Source organism: Meleagris gallopavo, chromosome 17 (genome assembly GCF_000146605.3).
Source record: "Meleagris gallopavo isolate NT-WF06-2002-E0010 breed Aviagen turkey brand Nicholas breeding stock chromosome 17, Turkey_5.1, whole genome shotgun sequence".
Classification (NCBI taxonomy): domain Eukaryota; kingdom Metazoa; phylum Chordata; class Aves; order Galliformes; family Phasianidae; genus Meleagris; species Meleagris gallopavo.
The window spans coordinates 3,636,747-3,656,700 of NC_015027.2; the positions used below are offsets into that span (position 1 = coordinate 3,636,747).

A 19,954-nucleotide genomic window follows, 5' to 3' on the forward strand; every position below is an offset into this window, starting at 1 on the left:
TAGGGAATGTATTTGCTTGATTTCAGGTGTGATGTATTGATTGTGGGACTTCCTTCTACGTTTTCCTTTCTCCCTTCCCTTACTTTGTATCCTGTCAGCATTGACGGGTTTTCAGGGATCGAGAGCTCCCAGGGGCTTTGTTTGCTGTGATTGATTTGGGGTAAGGGCTGAGCTACTTACAAGGCTCAGAACACTGCTCCAGAGGTAAATAACAAGCTGTAGAAGCTGCTATGAATATATTTAGCTGAATAAACTCATTGTTTGGGGGGAAAAAAATTGAAAAGTTTAGTAAGCCTTTTCTTTCCTCCACTTCGCCAGTGTGAAATCTGGCCCAAAGTGGTGGATACAAATAATCCAGCAGCTTTGCTTTGTGCTGCCCAGCCATGGTATTTTAAGCAAATGTGCAATGAGATGTACTTAACAGTTAACTGTGAGCAAATACATGAAAAACCTGTGTCATCGGCCTTTTATGTTTATGGCACTTGGGAAATCTTCCCAGACTGAACTGTGCCTGAACCAGGAGGCTGTCTCATGAGCACTCTCAGGAGCAGCTGACAGGTCGAAGATCCAGCTTGCCCTGTGACAGCCAAGCAATTCAATAAAGCAGATTTGCAAGAAAGAAGCTGAGCCCTGATGATAGCCCTAGTGTTTTCATCTCAGGCATCTCCAATTTTATCCATTGACAAATAACATACCTTCAGTTATTATTAACCCTATTTCATCCAGGTCATCCTTTGGTAATTGCTCAGTGCTATTGCCATCGTAAAATGGGTGAATAAAATTCTGCAATTTCTCCTACAAGTAGCAAACACAGCATCAAGGCAAGCTGCAGAAAAATGTGTTTCCTGGGATCATGGAACTGAAACTTTAATCCTAAATATAGAGGGATATTTAACTGATTCTTCCAAAAAGAGTTACCTCTATTTGTGTAGAAAACAACAACTTTGTTGTGATATTGTTTTCAATAAAATTAGAGGCTTGGGTTTTATTGGATGACTAAATTAGACCGTATCGAAAGCTCTTCTAAGAAATGCTGACCCATAGGCTGCAATTATTGTAAGGAGTAAGCCTAAGTATATCTAATTGAAATGTTAGGAATCAGTTCTGGATGGCAATCACTGGATAACGTGAGTGTCAAGTATAAACAGACTTGGCTTGGCTTTCTGGTTTTGTGTCCATTTTGCTGCTGGTTTATATCATCACTCTGGCATTTAAAGGAATCCAGACACTAAATAAGAGGATGATATGAGTTACTGTGTCTGTACACTTCTTTTGGTCTGTTTTATAATGTTATTAAAAAAAGAAGAATTTTCATCAATTAGCTGGATTGAGACCCTGTATTGCCTTTTCAATTAGATAAAGTTATTGCATATGTGCCAGCACAGCAAAGTAGAATATGAAAAGCCCAAGGCTGTTTTTTGTGTGTGTGTGTCCTGACCAGGCACTATGCCATACAGAAATCCTAGGTATACTCATGTACAGACCACAGGGACAGCACATTGGTTGCTCAACAAATGTGCTGTCTGCTACGTCCACAGTGACTATCTGCACAGCAAACCCCAGGAGCCAAACGTACAGACAAGTTCAGCTGCAAGCAGTTACTCCCTTGCACTGTCATAAGCAGTGTCTGTCTGTCTGGGGAATGGATTTTGCCCCGAGGTACTGTGAGTTGGCTCCATTGGGGCAACTGTCTGTTCGAATACGTGCGTGCTCAGCTCAGCAGCTCAAATCACACACTGGCATCATCTTATTGGCCAAAATCAGCTTTTGGAGAGACAGTGACCATGTTACAGACCTAGAAGTATTTCTTAAGCACAACCATCTAAGCTTGGAAGGATTTGAGCCACCTCTATTTCCCTGGAAGTGGGAATTGTATTTCTCTTGTGGATCTTAATTGACATCCAGCAGTTTTCTTTTCTAGAAGTGGAATGGGAAGGTGGGGCCAGATGCAGGTCACTGGCACTAGGCGCAGCCATATGCTGAAATGTGTTTCATCCAGATCATCTGGCCTTTTTCCATCTCCCTTGCTTTCTCTATGATGCCAGGGATGCTGTTCAATTTCTTCTTCTTGACCATTGGTCTCTCATCCTGAGGGACATTCATGGTTTAGGAACTGCATCTGCTTAAAGTATATTTTGTAATATTAGCATAGAAACAGCCTGAGCACAAATTGGCAGGTCCTCACGTTGTCCTTCTTCCATGTATGCTAAAGAAATTACAACTACTGCTGTTGAATTAATGGAAGAAGAAATGAAATACTTCTTGCCCAGTGTAGTTGAAGAAATACTTTGGCTTTTTATTCTGCAAATTTGTGTGATGTTGTCCTTCAAAGATTTCATGAGTAGTCAGAGATGATAGTGTTTGTTCGACTGATATTAGCATCCACGCATGGCAGCAGCAGTTTATACAAAAAACATCACATACCTTTTTGCTTTCTCCCCCGGAACTCAGAATTTGCCGTAACTGAATGGATTTTGTGTATGAGATTTTAAGCAAATACTGTCATTTCCTGACAGCTTGTATATGAGGCTGTTTGACCACAATGGACTCTGTGGTTTTGTAAACACATCTGAAAACAAAAAGTTAACAATAAGTGAAACTCCTAATTCAGCAAATTGGCCAACACTACATCCTGGAATAATTCAGTAGTGCCTTGAGATATTTGGTTAAAGAAGGGGAGAAAAAAGAAAAACATTGCCTAAGGAAGAATGAAACAGATATTTTAAAATATGGATGTGGTTCCTCTTCTTTGTTGAGTATTCAAAACTAAAAGAATTATGTCAATATGTGCCAACCAGAATTAATTCCAGTCATTATGGCTGTAACATTTTGTCATACATGGAGATAGAGCTGTTTCTGTGGAAGTCTCTCTTGGAAAAATAAGAATAGGACCAGAACTGCTACAACATTTAAACTCAATACTACTGAAGGACAATGAAGAAATTTTGTGGATTCAGAAAGATGATGGGATTTGGAAGAGAAAAGAAAACAACAACAACAACAACAAAAACTTCATATCTTCTTTAAGTAATGTAGAGCATTGCTGGGGGATTTTGCTCATACGCTGAGACTTTTGCTCTCAGCTCCTCACTCCAGGTATAAAACCTACAAACAACCTGATTTGATTTTACGGCACAAATGGTACGTTCTTCTATACCATGACTTACAGTCAAAGGAAGTGTTAACACACTCAGAGGTGTCCGCAGTCTGGATAATAGAAAAGCAGAGTGTATCTACTCCATGATTTAGACACAGCTGAAGTTGTAAATACCATTTGTTCAATAAGATTTTTTATCTGGGTATTATTTCTTTTTAAATGTGTAATGCTTAATTACTTCTCTCATCTCTTTTCCTTGTAATCCTGTCAAACTCTGATGAGCTGTAGCATTTTCTGTGGGGCAGAAAGGAGAAAACGAAGCAATAAGTAGCAGATCAAGCTGGTGAACTGCACTCTTGTTCTTCCTAGGGCAAAGGTGAAGAAAGGTGTGAATGTTTTCAGCGTAAGAGCCAGCAGCCCATACTTGTGGGATATCAAAGAGAGTGTGGATTATACGGGGAAATATGCACCAGCTGTTATTGTTTGCCAGAGAAAGTCTGCTGCCTCAGAAAACAGGTAGGTCACTTCCAGCATTCTGCCTTTTAATAATGGATGGTTTTTCTTTTCCTTTTTCAAAGCATCATGCTGCAGTTTTAATAAATTTTATTACAGAGAATGATAAAAATGCTTTTGGAAAAGATGAGGATGTCATTGTTTTGTAGTGATTGTAAATTGCGCCATGTGCGCTTTGAACAGAAATTGTTATTCGGTCTTAATACCCAAAGAAAGATTTAAAGCTAGTAGGAAATACCGTTTTCAAATGGTATTTAGAAGAATATGTTTCATATCTCAGCATTTGGTTGTGACTTATTTAATCTTTTCAAATTATTTGCTGCCAGGCATTATACCATGGATAATTATAGCATTGTTTTGGAATTTATTTACTTATTTTAAATCCAAAGATTTGCAGAGGAATCTAAAACTTATTCATAGCATGAAACCCCTATTTTATTATTATTATTATTATTTTTTCCAATGAGATTTATGAGTTTTTAATATGAAGAAGAATAGAAGTTTTCCATTTTCCATTCCCATTGTGCAAGCACTTAGCTAGGACCCTGACCTCTCAAACAGCCATCAACTAGGAGGTGGATGTTCCTATTCTAGTCACAACTGAATGCTTTAGTGAATCAATTTCTGTATCGTTTTCTGCTGCTTGTCCATTGCTTCTGGAAATGTATGTCAAGTGTGTGTTTACAAGGATCTGACTGCTGCAAACGTATTGTTTGGTATTGCTGTTAGGAAATTTACCATACAATATGAGAATTCCAATTTTGCTGTGATTTGCTTCTGACGTTTTACAAAATGTTACAGGTTTGAGGGATTTATAATGGATTTTTGATTTTTTTAAAATAAATATCCTCTAATAAGAAGGAAACTTTGTGTCGTGAAAAAGAGAGGAGAATAATTTTGATATATCATCTGTTGTCACACATCTGACCTAAATGTTATTGGTTAAAGAGATGTAAACACAAGTGTCAGCATCACGCCTTTCTATTGTCTAGCACAACCTGTTGCATTCTTTAAAATCCCAATTCAAAACTACATATAGACAGTGTGAATATTTTCGCTGACTGAAATGGGCACTGGATCAGAACCAAAGATTATATCAACAATGAGTTTCCCATCACGCTTTATCTTGGGTCCATGGAATGCATTTGCCCAATTTCTCTTCTTCGTCAGGAAAATATAATGCAACATCGTGGGTGAATTGAAGCTTGGCATCTTATTTCCCTTCAATATTCATCATTCAAGAGCAAGTTTTCAAAATGACCCCTTCTTGTACTTTCATGTGCTGAATACAAGCATGGCTTCATGTTTATTAAAATATATGTGAACTGTTATGTATTTTGGAAGGAAATTCAGGAGCAGACAAGATCATACATATGTATGCAACTCGTATTTAACTTTTGTTTTAACTTATTTCATGTGAATTCACCAGTTGAGCTTTGTGTGCTTTTGCATTTTGAAAACAACTTATTTATTTTTTGTAAACAAATACTATCATCAAGCATATTTGCAATTCAGTATGATGCTTTTCTCATTAAGTTTAGTCATGCCTACTTTACTATTCATTTTAGGAAGGATGATCAAGCGTTACACAGGGAAAGAGAGTATGCTCAGTGTTTTATGGGAAACGATTTTTCCCAGTTCCAGAAATGTTTGACGACACTAAATATGCACAAGTGGATAGCAGTTAAATATTAATGCCTTTTACCAAATTGTTTGCCTCTGTAGTTCATTTACAAATTTTACAAGCTCTATTCGCATATTATTTAATAATTCCTAAAACTGAGAGATCTGATCACATGAATGCAAGGGTGGCAATGTTAATTAATGAAGAGATTCAATGCTTTAGTGTTTCTGATAATTTTTACAGGATCAGAAGATAGTGTTGATAAAGCTAACTTTTAGTGACAGGTGTAATTTCACAGATTAAGGAGACACGTGTGCAAGTGACAAGCTTAACCAGGATGCCCAAGTGTTTCTTTATCTAAGTTTGAAATATATCAGTCATTTAATGTGGAGAGGTTTTGGCACCTAAAGCTTATCGTAACAGGATTAACATAAATATTATCGCAGCCAGCAGGGTGTTTTAGAATGAATATTAACAGCAAATATTATGAGTTTGTAGGAGAATAACTAATTAAGCCAATCTGTCAAATATGATTTGAAGTTCTCAGAGCCTTGCTTGTTGTGGATTTGTGACTGTATTCCAGATTACTGGTGAAGCAATTATGAAGTTCTTCCCAATTCTTCTGATCTCATTCTCAGATGATAATAATTTTGTAACACTCTAAATCCTGACCCAAGATATTTTCAAATGGGCTTAATAATTGCATCATCTGTACAGCTCTACAGCTCTTCTGTTCTCCTTTGAGAACTATCTATCTTCCATCTCTATTTCCATGTAGACAACCATTAAACCAGATAGAAAACTGTGTGATGTGAATTAATCAGTGGCTCAGAAATGTGACTTGGGAAAAATTTAAGCAATGATTGAATCAGGGAATATGAACCCCAATATGCGTCATCCTTTTTATTTTTGAAGGTGGCTGATATTTGTTCTCCTTAATGAGGTGAATAGAAAGATAAGATCGAGTACTGCAATTTAAGAACGTTTTCCTTGATTATTGTTGTTTCTCAGTGTTTCTGAATCTGAGCATTCCTGCTCAGCTCTCTAGTGAGAACTGATGGAAGAATTGGCAAAAATGCGAGATCTGGGTTTTTGCCTGTTCTTCTCTTTTGTTCCCTGTTTGATTGGAAACAGACCAGGTGCAAAGGATTTGGAAAACCACTAAGGCAGATAACGATGTAGTCTTAGTAGGTTTTACAACATGCCTAAACCAAACTTTGAATAATTTCAGGAAGCGTCTAAGATATATTCAAGGTTCCTTATTTGGTAAACACTATTGATATCACTTTCCTATGTCTGTAGCTGTGGAGACAATCAGCAGGATGCTCTGATGTGATTCTAATATTTAAAATGATGCTTTTAAAATATTTTGTGTTTGGATCTCAGAGTACAAATGTTTGCCAGTTTATGGGAGAATAAGTTGTTGTTCTTTGTGCTTGTGGAATAATGAGACCGTTCATCCAAGCAGGTATGAAATAGGCAAAGCTTGGCCTCCACCAAGTAGAATCTTTGAATATGGCTGTTTACTTTCTTACCTCCAAATGCAACCAAACCGTATCATGGATAAGCTTTGCTCTCCTTATTGTTGGAAATGTTACAAAGGTGGCATTTCACCTGACACGTTCCTGATTTTGCTTTTGGGTTACAGATCTATGGCACTAAAGAACTTATTGGCTTGTACTGCTGGGAACTAGATGCTGGTCGTGCTGTTGGTGGGGAAACTTATTTTGATTGTGAACTACAGGGTGACTGATTCAATCTGTGATAACAATGACACAATAAGAACTATCAACAGTATTTCCTGGGCTATATCCCTCATTTGTTCCCATGTGTCTCATTGTTTTCATGATACTATATCTTAATGCTTAATATTCCTATCATATATAATAAAAGAAAGTAACTTGATATTAGATAGGAGGCAGGAAAATATACGGCATAATTCACTTTGATTTTCCTGCTCAATGCTTTATTTTTATGATGTTTATACCTTTTACCTTAATGCTCTCTATATTTATCATTTTCACATCTATTATGGGATCTCATGGTAAGTTATTTAACATCTAGCTGTTATGTTGTAACAGCAGCGAGCTGCTGCCTCGTTCTCGTACTTGTTGCATTTGCCAGGACGTATGACAGACTCTCAAGAATGCTATAATTCTAAAATACTTCTGATTATTGCAACAAAAGCAATGAATGTGACATAAGTAACAGCCTGATAGACTCAATAATTATATTGTGTGTCTTGCTAGTGGTCATAAAAATGTTTCATACACGCAGTTTTATGATTTAGATCACCATTATTATTTTTCTCCTTGCTATTCATGTGTTCACATGCCTTTACCAACTAGAGGTATGTTATTTCTTGGAAATAAATTTTTCTACTCATTGGAATTACAGAAGTAATACACACTGAGGCAAATATAACCTCCAGTGTATGTTACCCCACTGCAGTGTGAATCACGTGAACTCATCACGTAGTGTTGTTTCCTCATGAGAAACTCATCATTCATCATGAAGAAACTGAAGCAAGAAAAGGACTGTAGAATTCAAGCCTGCCTTCAGACAGGTTATCTGCAAGTATGGTATTAGGTCAGGACAAGCAGGATCAAGATTGAGGGAAGGGTTGAGCTGGTCTGTATGTTTGTATATTTTTATGGCAAGATATATTCAAAATATTAAGTGATGTGGGAATGTGTATGATTACGAGCAAAACAGATTTATTTCTACTTTTTATTACTATTAGGGTCTGAATAGATATCTTGCATGGCTTCAAACTTACTTTGAGTAATGATTTTAGCCTAAAAAACTGGCCATTCCTTCAGCATCAATGAATTCAGGCAGATATAATATGTTACTTTAACCCTGAAATAGCAGAGCTTAACTCCTCTTACGCTTTCCAGTTATCTAGCTGTAAAGGCATTTATTCTGGTTAGCTCTGGAGTTTCGTATAGTTTCATATTTCTAAGAGGTCATATTTTGTGATGTGAAAGTATGAATGATCTCAGAAGTCTTGCTTGTATTTCACATATTTGAAAGCAATTAGTCAAAAAGATTCTGTTTCTCATTTCTCATTTTAAAATTTGAACTTGCCCTCTGAGAGAGCCCTTGGAGATGTCAAGGCAAAATACGTTTGTGTGAACCAGTCCTCAGTGCATCATTCTTGTACACGTTGACCCAATTTTTTTTTCATTCTTAAAAATATTTTATCAGGGAATACTGTGCTTCTGTTGAAACCATCCTCAATGCTAATACCCTAATTAAAGAAAAAGGTCTATAGTTATTATCTTAAGGCAAATCAAAAGGTGAAATAGTAATGAACGACTATTAGATAAATGCAGATGCCCCAGATATGAGTAACTGAGAGGAATAATTGAAGCTTTAGTTACATAGCCATCATGCCCTTAGCTTCTAAAGGTTATATTTGGGTCAGAGGAGATAAGGGACAGAGAGCCATGTTATTCAGCAGTAGCCCAGGCTTGGCTGATTTTGTAAGGCTTGAATTCTGCCTGATGTTGGAGTAGCTAAAGGACATTTCCAATGGTCTGGATAACCTCATGCATATTTAGTGTCTTTATTTTTACCCTGGTGTTATCCAGCATGATAAATATCATTTTAAACCTGAGGAGGAAAGATTTCCTTTAAGAACCTTAAGGATACATCATCATCATGCGTGCTCTGTTTGCTGTACTTATCACAGGAATCCTTAAAGCCTGAGCAGCCCCAGGGCTCAAAATAACAATTCCACTGGGACAGAAACAGTTTGCTGCCTATTAGAAAGGAAACGGCAACTGAGTAATCTTCTGTCTACTAAAAAATCTAATATTAAATGCAAAAATGTGTTTTGTAAAAGTATCCCTGATGGTGCTGTTGATTTTCTGCTCCTTGGAGAAAATCTTGTAAGAAGTAATACTAATTACTCAGACTAAAATGTTATGCTGAGAATGTGCCAGTTACTATTAAAGTGTGAGGATTCCCATTTTTGGGAATGAAAAAAGGTTCAGTGTAGGCTAGCTGTCACTGGTATGTCAATAATGCTTGGATCAGAAGGTTAACAGAATTATGTAATTCAGTTTAGCATCTCCATAAATTGTTAGGCTATTCCTGCAAGTACAAGGATGAAGTTCACTGGGCATTTGAGTTAGACATCAGCTCTGAATCTATAGATTTACTGGTTATGCGAATGAGCCAGGATTGCAATATTAAAGATGTATATGTTATTTATATGAACTGATGATGCAGATACAACTTATCCTTTAATTATTTCAAATTAGTCACCTCTCAGACTTAAATTGCATCTGTGGGGATAGAATAAGGCTGCTATCCCAGCTTGACGGAGGCATAGAGAGGAAGTGGGTCAATCTTTAAAGACAGTTCTGATAGTAATGCACAGAATCACCTATTTATTTATGGGCATGGAGCAAAATGGGGTTATGTAGCTGGGCTTAGAATGAATTGCATAGAAGTCGATACCCTGAGCAGGGAGCTGCACTGAGCTAATCACTAAGGCAATGCAGAAGTCAATGGCACGCTGTTTTATGACTCGCTGTGACTGGGGAAGCCTTAATAACTTGCCCAAGGTTGCACATGGTGTTGACAGAGTGGGAGTCTTTGTGGGTGTCATTGATTCTACCTGCACACACACATACTCAAACGTATATATTTGTAAAAAACAAAAACAACAACAGCAAAACCAAACAGCAGTAGGACAGAAAATTGAAGGTGTCAGATTCCATAGGCAGAGCTGTGTGTGATCACTGAGTAGTTTGGCTTACATGAAAGGAGTGTAATGTAATTATTCTTCCCCTTCCTGGTGATCTGCAGCTACAAGTGATACTTTCACCTCTTCCACCTCATTCCACCTTCTGCAAATATTTTCCATGACGTGCTCACAGTCCAACAGTAAATGTAATCATAGACAAAGAACATGTCTGTCTCTTAATTTCTGCATTCATCCTGACAATACAAAGAATAATAAGAAGCGGATTAGTTGGCTGTGATTTCTTTATGGTTGAAATTCACTGTCAGAGACATGGTTGAAGGATTGCTTGCACTTATGTAAATGTGCATTAGTATTATTCTTAGTTTCATGGATTACCTGAAGATAATAATCAAATGTGCAATTAGCTGAATGGATGGCTATCATCTCCATTCTTTCTTGCCTTAAATTCTCTGGCATCTTGCAAATGCACATGTCTGTCTTTCCTCAGATTTGTCTGAACTATCTGCAGAATACCTTAAATGTTGACAAGATACATTCAATGTTGGCAAGGCACTATCTGTTATATGCTTTTATTTATTGGAAGCTTTCAAAAATATTGGTGTTGTGAACTTCAGCATTGGGACTGTGGAACAGGATAAATATTCAATTTGTACTGTAGAAAGTGAGACAATATTGCTTTCATCTTTTATTTCTTATACTGCTTTTCTAAATCAACTGTAAAATCAATCTCAAGGCATGTTTCTGTTATACCTTAATGCAGCAGTCTCTATACATTTACTAATAGTGGTGCTGGCATGTGCAGGTGTGCTCTTATCCCATACAAAGGTGAAGACCATCATACCACAAGTCCTAGAAACACATCTGTGTGGCACAGAGCAGTGCCATGTGGAGCTAAAAGGGCCGGTTCCACCCAGCCCTGCTCACAGCACCTTAGCAAATATGTCCGTATCATACATGGCACATCAGTGTGGGCTCAGAAGAATGTACAGTGCCAAGTGGTGGTGGTACTTCATTTTCAGTTTATTTGAAACCTACTTTTAATCTTCTACTAGAAAGAAAATAATTAGTTTCAATAATTTTTGATACAATTAATTTATTCCTAAGTGGCAAATATTGTACCTGGAATCGATTAAGAAATATTTTCTCTGAGATGTGTTTTCTTGTTAATTGCTGAGGCAATTAATTTTCTTACAAACATGTAGTTTTTTATGTAAGGTTATTAAGGCGATGGAAATGAAAGGCACAGGGAAGAACAAAAGATGATTGTGATAAAATGCTAAATGTAGGAAATACAATGCATAAAATGTATACGTATAATATATGCATCTTGTGCATTTGTCAACATCTATAACAGGAACACTTTCAAAAGTTTCAGAAGTTAGGACATCTTAGATTTAATCTCATATGAATATTCATTAAAAAATGTTTTACTTACATGAACACATGGTATTTTTTCCATAGGGTTCTGGGCAGAGGAGAATTTGGCAGACAGACTCTTGCAAGTCTCTATATAGTGTGTTTTTAAAATAACGTCTTTCTTTTTCTCCTTGAGACTTACAGTTTAAAAACATGTGGGCAGATTTTCTTAAGGGAAAGAGCAAATGCATTTTTTGCAATTTGCATGCAAAACCCAAAGTTTGCCAAATACCCAAAGACTTCCTGCCTTGGCAGTTCCTGAGTCCTCTCTGGGAAGCATAGAGCCAGTAGAAGGTTCTTCCATTTTACGTTTATTTTCCATTCTAAACATTTTCTGGTGTGAGAAAAGCCATTCTCCCAAACTCCACTGCACGTGGCTATGCGGTTACAATTTTTATTTGATTTTTTTCCCCCAGTATCTCACAAGATTGGCAGCTAATGAATGGAGAATTATACAACAAACCATCTTGAATGGTTTTAATTATTCTTGTAGCTGTCAAAAGCACGAGGAATATACTCCCATACTCTCACTGATTACTCTGTTTCATTTAGAGATACACTTGCACACTCAGTGCATACATACTGTCTATATGCTATTCCTTTTAAATTGAATCAAATATGATTTTATGCACACTAAATACCAAGAACATGTGCTCTGTGAAAGAGCGAGGGCGTGGGTGTATTCTACATTTATTTTATGTATTTCAGTGAGATAAACCCCTGATTTAGTCCCTAAGAGTCTCAAAGAGAATTACAATGTCTTGATGAAAAATTACTATTTGTTCAAAAATCGAGATTTTGTTCTCAAGAATGACATGAAAATAAATATTGTTTGCAGTGAGTCTAAGGAACGAATGGAGAGGGTTGTAGCTGTCTCTGCATGCACAGTTTCAGAAATGTAGCCTTCTGATCAACCTTTGAGCTGGTGGACATCAATAATTGTTTTGTAAAGGTAGTTTTTTTGTTCCTTGCTTCAATATTTGTGTTTTGGCACTCTCGTTATGCTTATGTAACTCTCCTAGTTAAATATCTCCTGTTCAGGGATTTAAAGGATTAATCTTGTTTATGAAAAGAAATGCTTCTGCTGCCTCTCGGATAAACCACAAATAAGGATCTTACTCCACAATTGTAATCACAGCTTGTAAATTTACTGAGAGTGGTCCTAATGAACAGCTAATGATAATCTGGGTGCTTCCTTCACCAACATAAAAATCGAGGATGAATTAATGACGAATGCACCAGACAGGTGAAAACTGCTTTTGTGTAGGATAATTATTTACTGGCAAGCATGATCCTATGTATATAGGCTTACTGGCTGGCTGGGGTGAAAGTTGACACTGATCTCACTTTCACTTACAGTACTGAGTTTTAGCTTTTCCATAACACAAATATACAAGAAACAGAACTTCTAAAAGTGGAGAAAGTAGACTTGTGCTACGGGCAGAAGAAACCAAACGTTTAGGTGGAGGTGAAGAGAAAAAATGATACTTGTATTATGAAGATCCTTATTATGAAATTCATGATTTGCGTTTCTTGATTTGCAATTCTAACATTCTTTTAATGTGGTTAAAAAAAAAATTCTCAATTTAATAGATAAGTCTGTATGTCCAACTAAAAAAAAATCTGATTTTAATTGCTAAAATACTGTACTGATGGATGTTATTCTTGTTGCTTGCTCAGGCTCCCCAGTGCTGCAGCATTGGAACTATGGAAGATGTGCTGCTCCCACTCATTTGGAGCCTTACTTTTAGCTGGGGCGTTAAAGAGAGGGATTCCTGGGAACTGGAATTGTATGTGTTTGAGCCATTATTTGATTCTCTTTTTCTATATTTACCTTTTCAATAGGACTGGGATTTTATCAGAGCAAATCTGGTTGCTAGCAAAACATTGGCAGAGCACTGCCAAAGAGTGCAATTGGGAAGTAGGTCAGTGGGAAGGAAGGAAGCACTGCTTTCCTGACAGCACAAGAGGGAGATATGATGCGGCTGTGTAAGGTGCAGATCACAGCATGCGCCAACCTCATGGCCAGGCTGTGAGAAGCTCATCTTCCATTGGAAGTAGATAGGCTGTAAGACCTGCCTGCTGTCTTCCTCTGGAATCAGAGCAATTACCAGCTGCAGTGTGGAGTGCTGCAGGGAAGGTTAACCAGAGGCGTTTTAAACAGTCATCTGCCAAGGAAAAAGCAATCTGAGGATTGTTGTTTAAACATCTGACTGCGAGGAAATGTTCCTAAACACCAATTTTTAATGGCAAGTCTTAAGTCGCTCAGGTTCTCTGTCTTTAAGAAGTGAAAATCTATACTTAAGCCAATCAGAAAAGTAGCATTTTTGATCTGTGAGTGTGCAGAACTCTCCTGTTCCTAAAATTAGAATATCAATTTTACTGTTAAGCTAGGGGAACAAGAAGCTCTACATGCCCTCTGAAATTAGCAATGAAAAAAGTGCATTGAACTCATCTATAGCTTTACACCTTTGGGGCAGTGGTTGGAACCAAGACAGACAATATTTCATCAGGCTGTCACAGTCTTTTACAAGAGAAAAAAGAGGAGAGGGTGGAGGGAGTTGCTTTGTTCTGATCTCCAAATGAAATAATCAGCTGAACTTTTAAAACCATCCAGAAGATTAAAGGACACTTCAAATCGTGTACTGTGTCAAGTTCTAGTTTATTCTTCTGAATATCTCTTTCCTAATTGTGACAAAACTAAGACATTAAAGCTAGCAGTCATGTGCTCTGTTGAAAGGTGCTGTCACTTTAGAGGAAGGTGCTGCTGGAGAAAGGAAATGCGGAGCGAGGTCTTTCATGAAGCAGAGACCTAGAAAAAGCATTAAGAAAATACTTTGATGCTTTTGACTTTATATGGACAGTACTTGAGAAGGATTTAATATTACGGAAGGTATGCAAAAATTGGTGTCCTTTTGTTGTAGCTGAAGCAAGTGTCATTGCACAGGCTGGCTCTGAGCGGTATTATTACGCAGATATAAAGGCAGAGGCCATAAGCAGCTTGAATTCCCATGGTCTTCAACAAAACTTGAGACTGGAGGGGTCAGGATGTGGAAACCCCCAGGAATTTTCAAGGAAAAATTGTGATTTGTGTACAGTGAAGGGTATTAAATTTTTGCTGCTTATTTTTTTCTCCCAAAGACTCACGTAAAAACTTGAAAAGAAAAGAGTACTTTATGGGTAATAAAAAAAGAAATGAACTTAGTTCTATATTTTAGACATTATTAGGTAATTCCATTCTTAACATATTTTAAATTAAACTCACCTAAAATTTGTGCTGTTCTAACCAGTTCATCAATGAATGTGCATAAAGATGTCAAGTAAACTTTTCAAGCACTTCTTTTTCCTAAAATGAGATATTTTTTTTTTCTGTAGCTAATTAGGTCCTGATTCACACGCTGTTTCTGCATTCTATGGCTATTACTTTGTTTTTTGTTTACACGCCAACAATATTTATGCTTTCTATTTTTAACGTAATATACGTGCTATTTTAGAGAGACGTTAACAGCCAAATATGTATTCAGGTACCTGAGCATGCTATGCAGATCTATTGCTAATAATAGATGGATCTGATATTTTTCCATAGGAAAAATAGGAATTTACCCTTATTTATGCTATAAATAACACTATTTTACCAGTGCTATCTCAATAATAGGTGTGTCATTTTTTAATGAGTAAAGCAAGTAACTACAGCTAGGTAAATTTTTTTCTGAATTTAATTAGTTTTTCTTTGGGGGACAAAGGGAAATTTTGGTCAGGATTTCATAGTAAATGAGTCTTATGGTATCACACTACCTGTGCATGTGTGGTTTAAATTTGACAGCCACAAAGCTAACCAAAAGATGGTTATTTTATGTTTCATGAGAATAGACAGACAGTAGAGGAAAAAGGCACTGGAGTCCCCAGACAGCTAAATTCTTATCAATAGCTAATTATGGAAAAATCTTCAATAACAGCTTGTACTTTCTTGGACGTGAGAGTCAATCAACTGTGAGACAAAGCTCTGTAGGATACTAGCTTTTACTTGCTCCATCTTCATGAAGCTGCTTTTTCATGCTTATATTATTCACAGAAAATCTGTTCTCCATGGTGTAGGCCTGGCTTCAGTGCAAGCAATTGTCAGCGCGGTGTTGCAGTGCTGAAAGAGCCCTTTGTCAGAAATAAGGTAGGTTGGATTTAGAGTTCAGTAAAGGTTCAACTTTTATGTATCCTAAAAGGGAAGAGGGGGGAATTATTAGATTGAAATCCAGTCTGTGTCTTACCTCATTGTTAACAGTGCGAAGCTAGAAAATGGAAAAGCTAGAAGCCACAGCTCTGGAAGCCAGATGTGAACATCCCATTTCACAGGAATGTAAGGGAGATGTTTCCATGGCCCTTGGCTCTCCTGCTCAGTGCCAGGACAAGTGTGCCTGGAGGGCTCTGTACTCAGCTGGAGTTAGGCTATAATCCCTGTTATAGGAAAATATGAGTGCTGTAGCCTAATGCTCCCAGTTCCAAGAGTTTAGCTACCTGGCTACTGCAACAGATGCTGCAGTTGAATCCTAATCTGAATAACATCTTCAGTGCTGTATACGGTTGCCCTTTTTATCCTCTCTCTGTTTTCCCACGAATTGGATTTATTTATAAGTGCATCTCTTCTTGTCGCACTCTCAAAGCTGAGAGCTGATAAAGTGTGGTTCAGTTTAATCCCACTGTGAATATCTGTAAACCCAGTCAAAGGATGTGTCCCAACAAGGATAGTCACTGACCTTAGTTGAAATGGGCCAAAGCACAGGTGCTGGGGTCACTCCACATGAAGTGGTTCAGGGCAGAGGGGTTGTATGAGGTTAGGAAAATTGTAGAATCCTAGAATGACTTGGATACGAAGGGACCATAAAATTATCTATTTCCAAATCCCTCTTGCTGCAGGCAAGGCTGCCAACCACTAAACTCAGCAGTAAATCAGGCTGCCCAGGGCCTTATCCAATCTGACCTTAACATCTCCAGGGATGGGATATTCCTGTTAGCTACCAGTGCCTGTTCCCCTGTGATCAGGAAAGTTTGCAGCCTATACCTCTAGCCAGGAAATGTGTATGCTACTCCCTATGTGTTTCAGGATGTTGCAAAGTGGAGCTGTGGTGGAACTAAGTTTGTCGAGCCTGGGGCTGATAAAAAGCCTATTGGGTACAGCAGCTGTATAAAGTCCTGCCTTTACAGCAAGGGGGAAAGAACTGACCAAGTTAGGAGGAATGCTTCAGAGGTCAGTAGTGTCTGAATCTTGCAGCTCCACCTATATTGTGAGGAGCTTCATAAGAGCATTCAAACATCACAGTGGCGTGGAGGCACAGCTTGCTAGCTCCATTTGACTCCAAAATCTGAACTGCAAATTTTCACACAAGCAAATGTCTTAGCAGGGGGAAGATAGAAGTCAAATGTTCAAGGTTAAAAAGTTTTATCTCACTTTTCACATTATTGCTCAGAAGAATTAGTTTTGGAAGTTAATAAAACACATGCGTTCACCTCATACAACTATTTCCCTCTCTGAACAAATTGTTTTTATTGTCAAAACCACAAATTTAGGCACTGTGATCAATATCATCATTTTATGAGCTGTCTGTAAAGGGACTTGAAGATGCAGCCTTGCTTGATTGTCTAGGAATAAAGATTGATCAACCCTGTTGCTTCTTGTGTATAGATCTTCGGTTGATTCACATGCAGTGTACAAAGCAAAGCACTATCACCTCATTCCTCTTCAAAATAACATAGTCAATAGCTTTCCTTGGTGCATTTCTGCAAACACTTGAGACTACAACCCCTATTAATATGGTAAAAAGGGCAGAGAGAGGAGGAAAGTGCTTTGGTGCTGGGGTCTTTCCCTGATAGGAAATAATATGGTTTAAATTCCTAACTTTTCTTGCTTCATTTCGCAAAAAGTATTGAGCTGAAATTGTTTCTACTCTTCTTTGTTTTCTTTTACTGAATTAAAATGAAGAAAAACAAGCATGCAAGATGGTATTGTTGTATTTATAACACAGGTGATATAATATGCTTGTGCATGATGCAGATCATATATTGTCAAATTACTTAGAGCTTAAGTAAGCTGAGAAGTTATGTCCCTGAACTGCAGAATTGTAGTGGGGCTAAGACAATCTCCCTATTCTTTGTCTGCCTTATCAAAACTATAAGCTCTTCAAGGCACAGATGTCTTATACTGTGACACTTGGATCTCATAAGGTAATTGATAGCATCTGTGCTACTCTTATCCGGAAAACAGCACTGGTCACTTTGAGGTGTACAGTATGGATTAATGTGTAGGTTTGATAGCCAAACAATAATATGATGAAACTCAGACTATTTAGGAAAGAAAATTGCTGGTAAGATGTATAAGAGTAGCGCAGGAGGTTGCAGAATGTGACATGTTAGCTAAGCTTACAGGAGAGGGACTGGGACTTGGGCAGCAGCTTGCCCATGAGGATGGAGTGCCACAGCACAGTGTCTGAGAGCACAGGGACAGTGAGTTGCCAGCAGCATCAGGTTAGCAGCATAATGCTTGGCGTGACCTCAGATAAGTGGTGACATGTTCATGGCTTAATTGTTTTCATGGGGTAGAGTGGGGAGAATAATACTTTCCAGCTCATAAGGCTGGGATAATAATATTAAGCATTACATGCTTTTAAGGCTTTTGAAAACCTTAAATCAAAGGTATATGAAAACCAAATATATAGTGGACATGATTCTGTAGCAAGTCTTGCAGTCCTGCACTCAACAATTGGTTGTTAGTTAGTCTTTTCCATAGCTATGTTAACTTCTCTTCTAGTCTATCAGGAGGCACTGTGTTTAAGCTCTCCCAGCTCAAGGTTCATTGACCTATAATCCTACTGAAATGGAGTGGAAAGCCCATGAAAATTTCACTGCATTTGCACTCAAGTGGCATATGGCCATGGTGTTAATTAAAAAAAAAAAAGTGATAGTCCTCCAGTCTCCATGGAGACAAGCATACTGGAAGGGGTGGGAGCGTCGAATAGTTCATCCTAGGTTGAAATGCAGAGATCAAAAGTTGTTCTGGTTAAAATGCTGTGCAGATTTCAACGTGCCAAGTAGAATGATATGACATTTTGTACAAAGACTTTGCAAAATCGTTCAGATATGAGATTAAGAGAATGTTTCCTGTACCATTCCTGGCGGGTTATTGGAATAGGTCTTGAGGTATATTCTCTGTAGTTCTGTTAAATTTCTACCAGAAAGCATAACCTCAAAAGAATAATATCTAACCTGGCAAGGTGGAATTTTGTTTTACAGGGTACTATTTGAATTCTTTTAGAAGTTCATAAAAACTAAATCACAGAAGATCCAGCGAAAATTGAGACGTTCTCTGTGATTAAGATGTCTGGCTGGTAGTAAAGCCTATAAAATAAGCTTTCCCAAACATCTGCCTGAGGAAGACTGAGAAAGAGAACTATAAGAAAAATGTTCCCAAAAATGGAATAGTAAACTCTTGGTTTTACTGATAGCTAGCAGACACTGGTTTGGTGTGATTTTTCAGTCATCTGGAGAATAAGAAAGCATGCACATGAAGCATTAAAAATATTTGAAGCTAGTAAAAAATTACTTTGCTTGCTAAATGCTAAATGGGAAGAAAAAAGTATATATATAAAGTATATATACAGTAATATATCAGTGACATCCAATTCAGCATGTTTTACATGTTATTAACAAAAAATGCATTCTGGCATGGATTCTGGTATTGAACAATCTCTTATGACGTTTTCTGTCTCAGATAATCACATTCTGTAACAATGTATTGAGGTCAGCACTGTGAAACACAGTGGGACTTTCTTGAAAATCAAACTGATCCTTCTCTAAACTGCAGTACTTCAGAAACTCAGATCATTATGAGTTTGGATATTTTTTCATCCTCATGCCCTTCTGCAATGCTTCCAGTATTTATTACATACCTCCTAAGTTCCTCCTTGTTCCAGAATTTCCTGCTCCTCCCTATGTTCTCTCATTAGAATCCAAACAAGCAGGTAATATCTCTTGCTGAATTGATGCTGTTGCTGTCAGAATGGGAGTGACAGATAGATAGACAAGATGCCTCTGTAAGATTGTTTCCATGGGAAATACAGGATAAAAACAAGGAGAAACATCTGGTTCTTCTTGCTGCTTATGATTAGGACAATTTATCTAGTCCTTGGAAGCTGATAGCTGTTTTCTGTGATGTTTTGATCTGATGGATTTTTGGATAGATTTTTTGACGTGGTGCTCTACGTTCCATAAATATAACTGAAGATGCCTATACATTTGATAGACTGAGAGGGAAAGAAGGGAAAATAAGATGATTTGAAAGATTCATGTAGATGAGTCCTCCTATTATTGATATGGTAGCACCCACTGAAGATTTTGGAGTCCTCATTTGTTGAGCAAAAACTGTAGGAGGTTAAGTGTAAAACATAAGACTTAGAATCCAAAACAAAAAGGAAAACTGAATTTGCCTGAAGAGGGGTTGTGAGACTGAATCTCATTGCTGTGAGATGGAGTTTTGCCAAAGGTAGAATCCCAACAGGAATTCTATATTAAAATTTTTTTTAGCATTATTCAAAAAAAA

At 37.5% G+C, this 19,954-nt stretch overlaps 1 protein-coding gene across 1 annotated transcript in view; it reads left to right on the top strand.

Annotated features, from left to right (window-relative positions):
• The window catches only part of LOC100549382 (transmembrane protein 132D), a 193,655-nt gene that overhangs the window by 64,638 nt on the left and 109,063 nt on the right, over positions 1 to 19,954 (top strand). Inside the window, 1 exon segment of the mRNA XM_031555950.1 lies at positions 3,467 to 3,613. Within this exon segment, the coding sequence (XP_031411810.1) occupies positions 3,467 to 3,613 (147 nt within the window).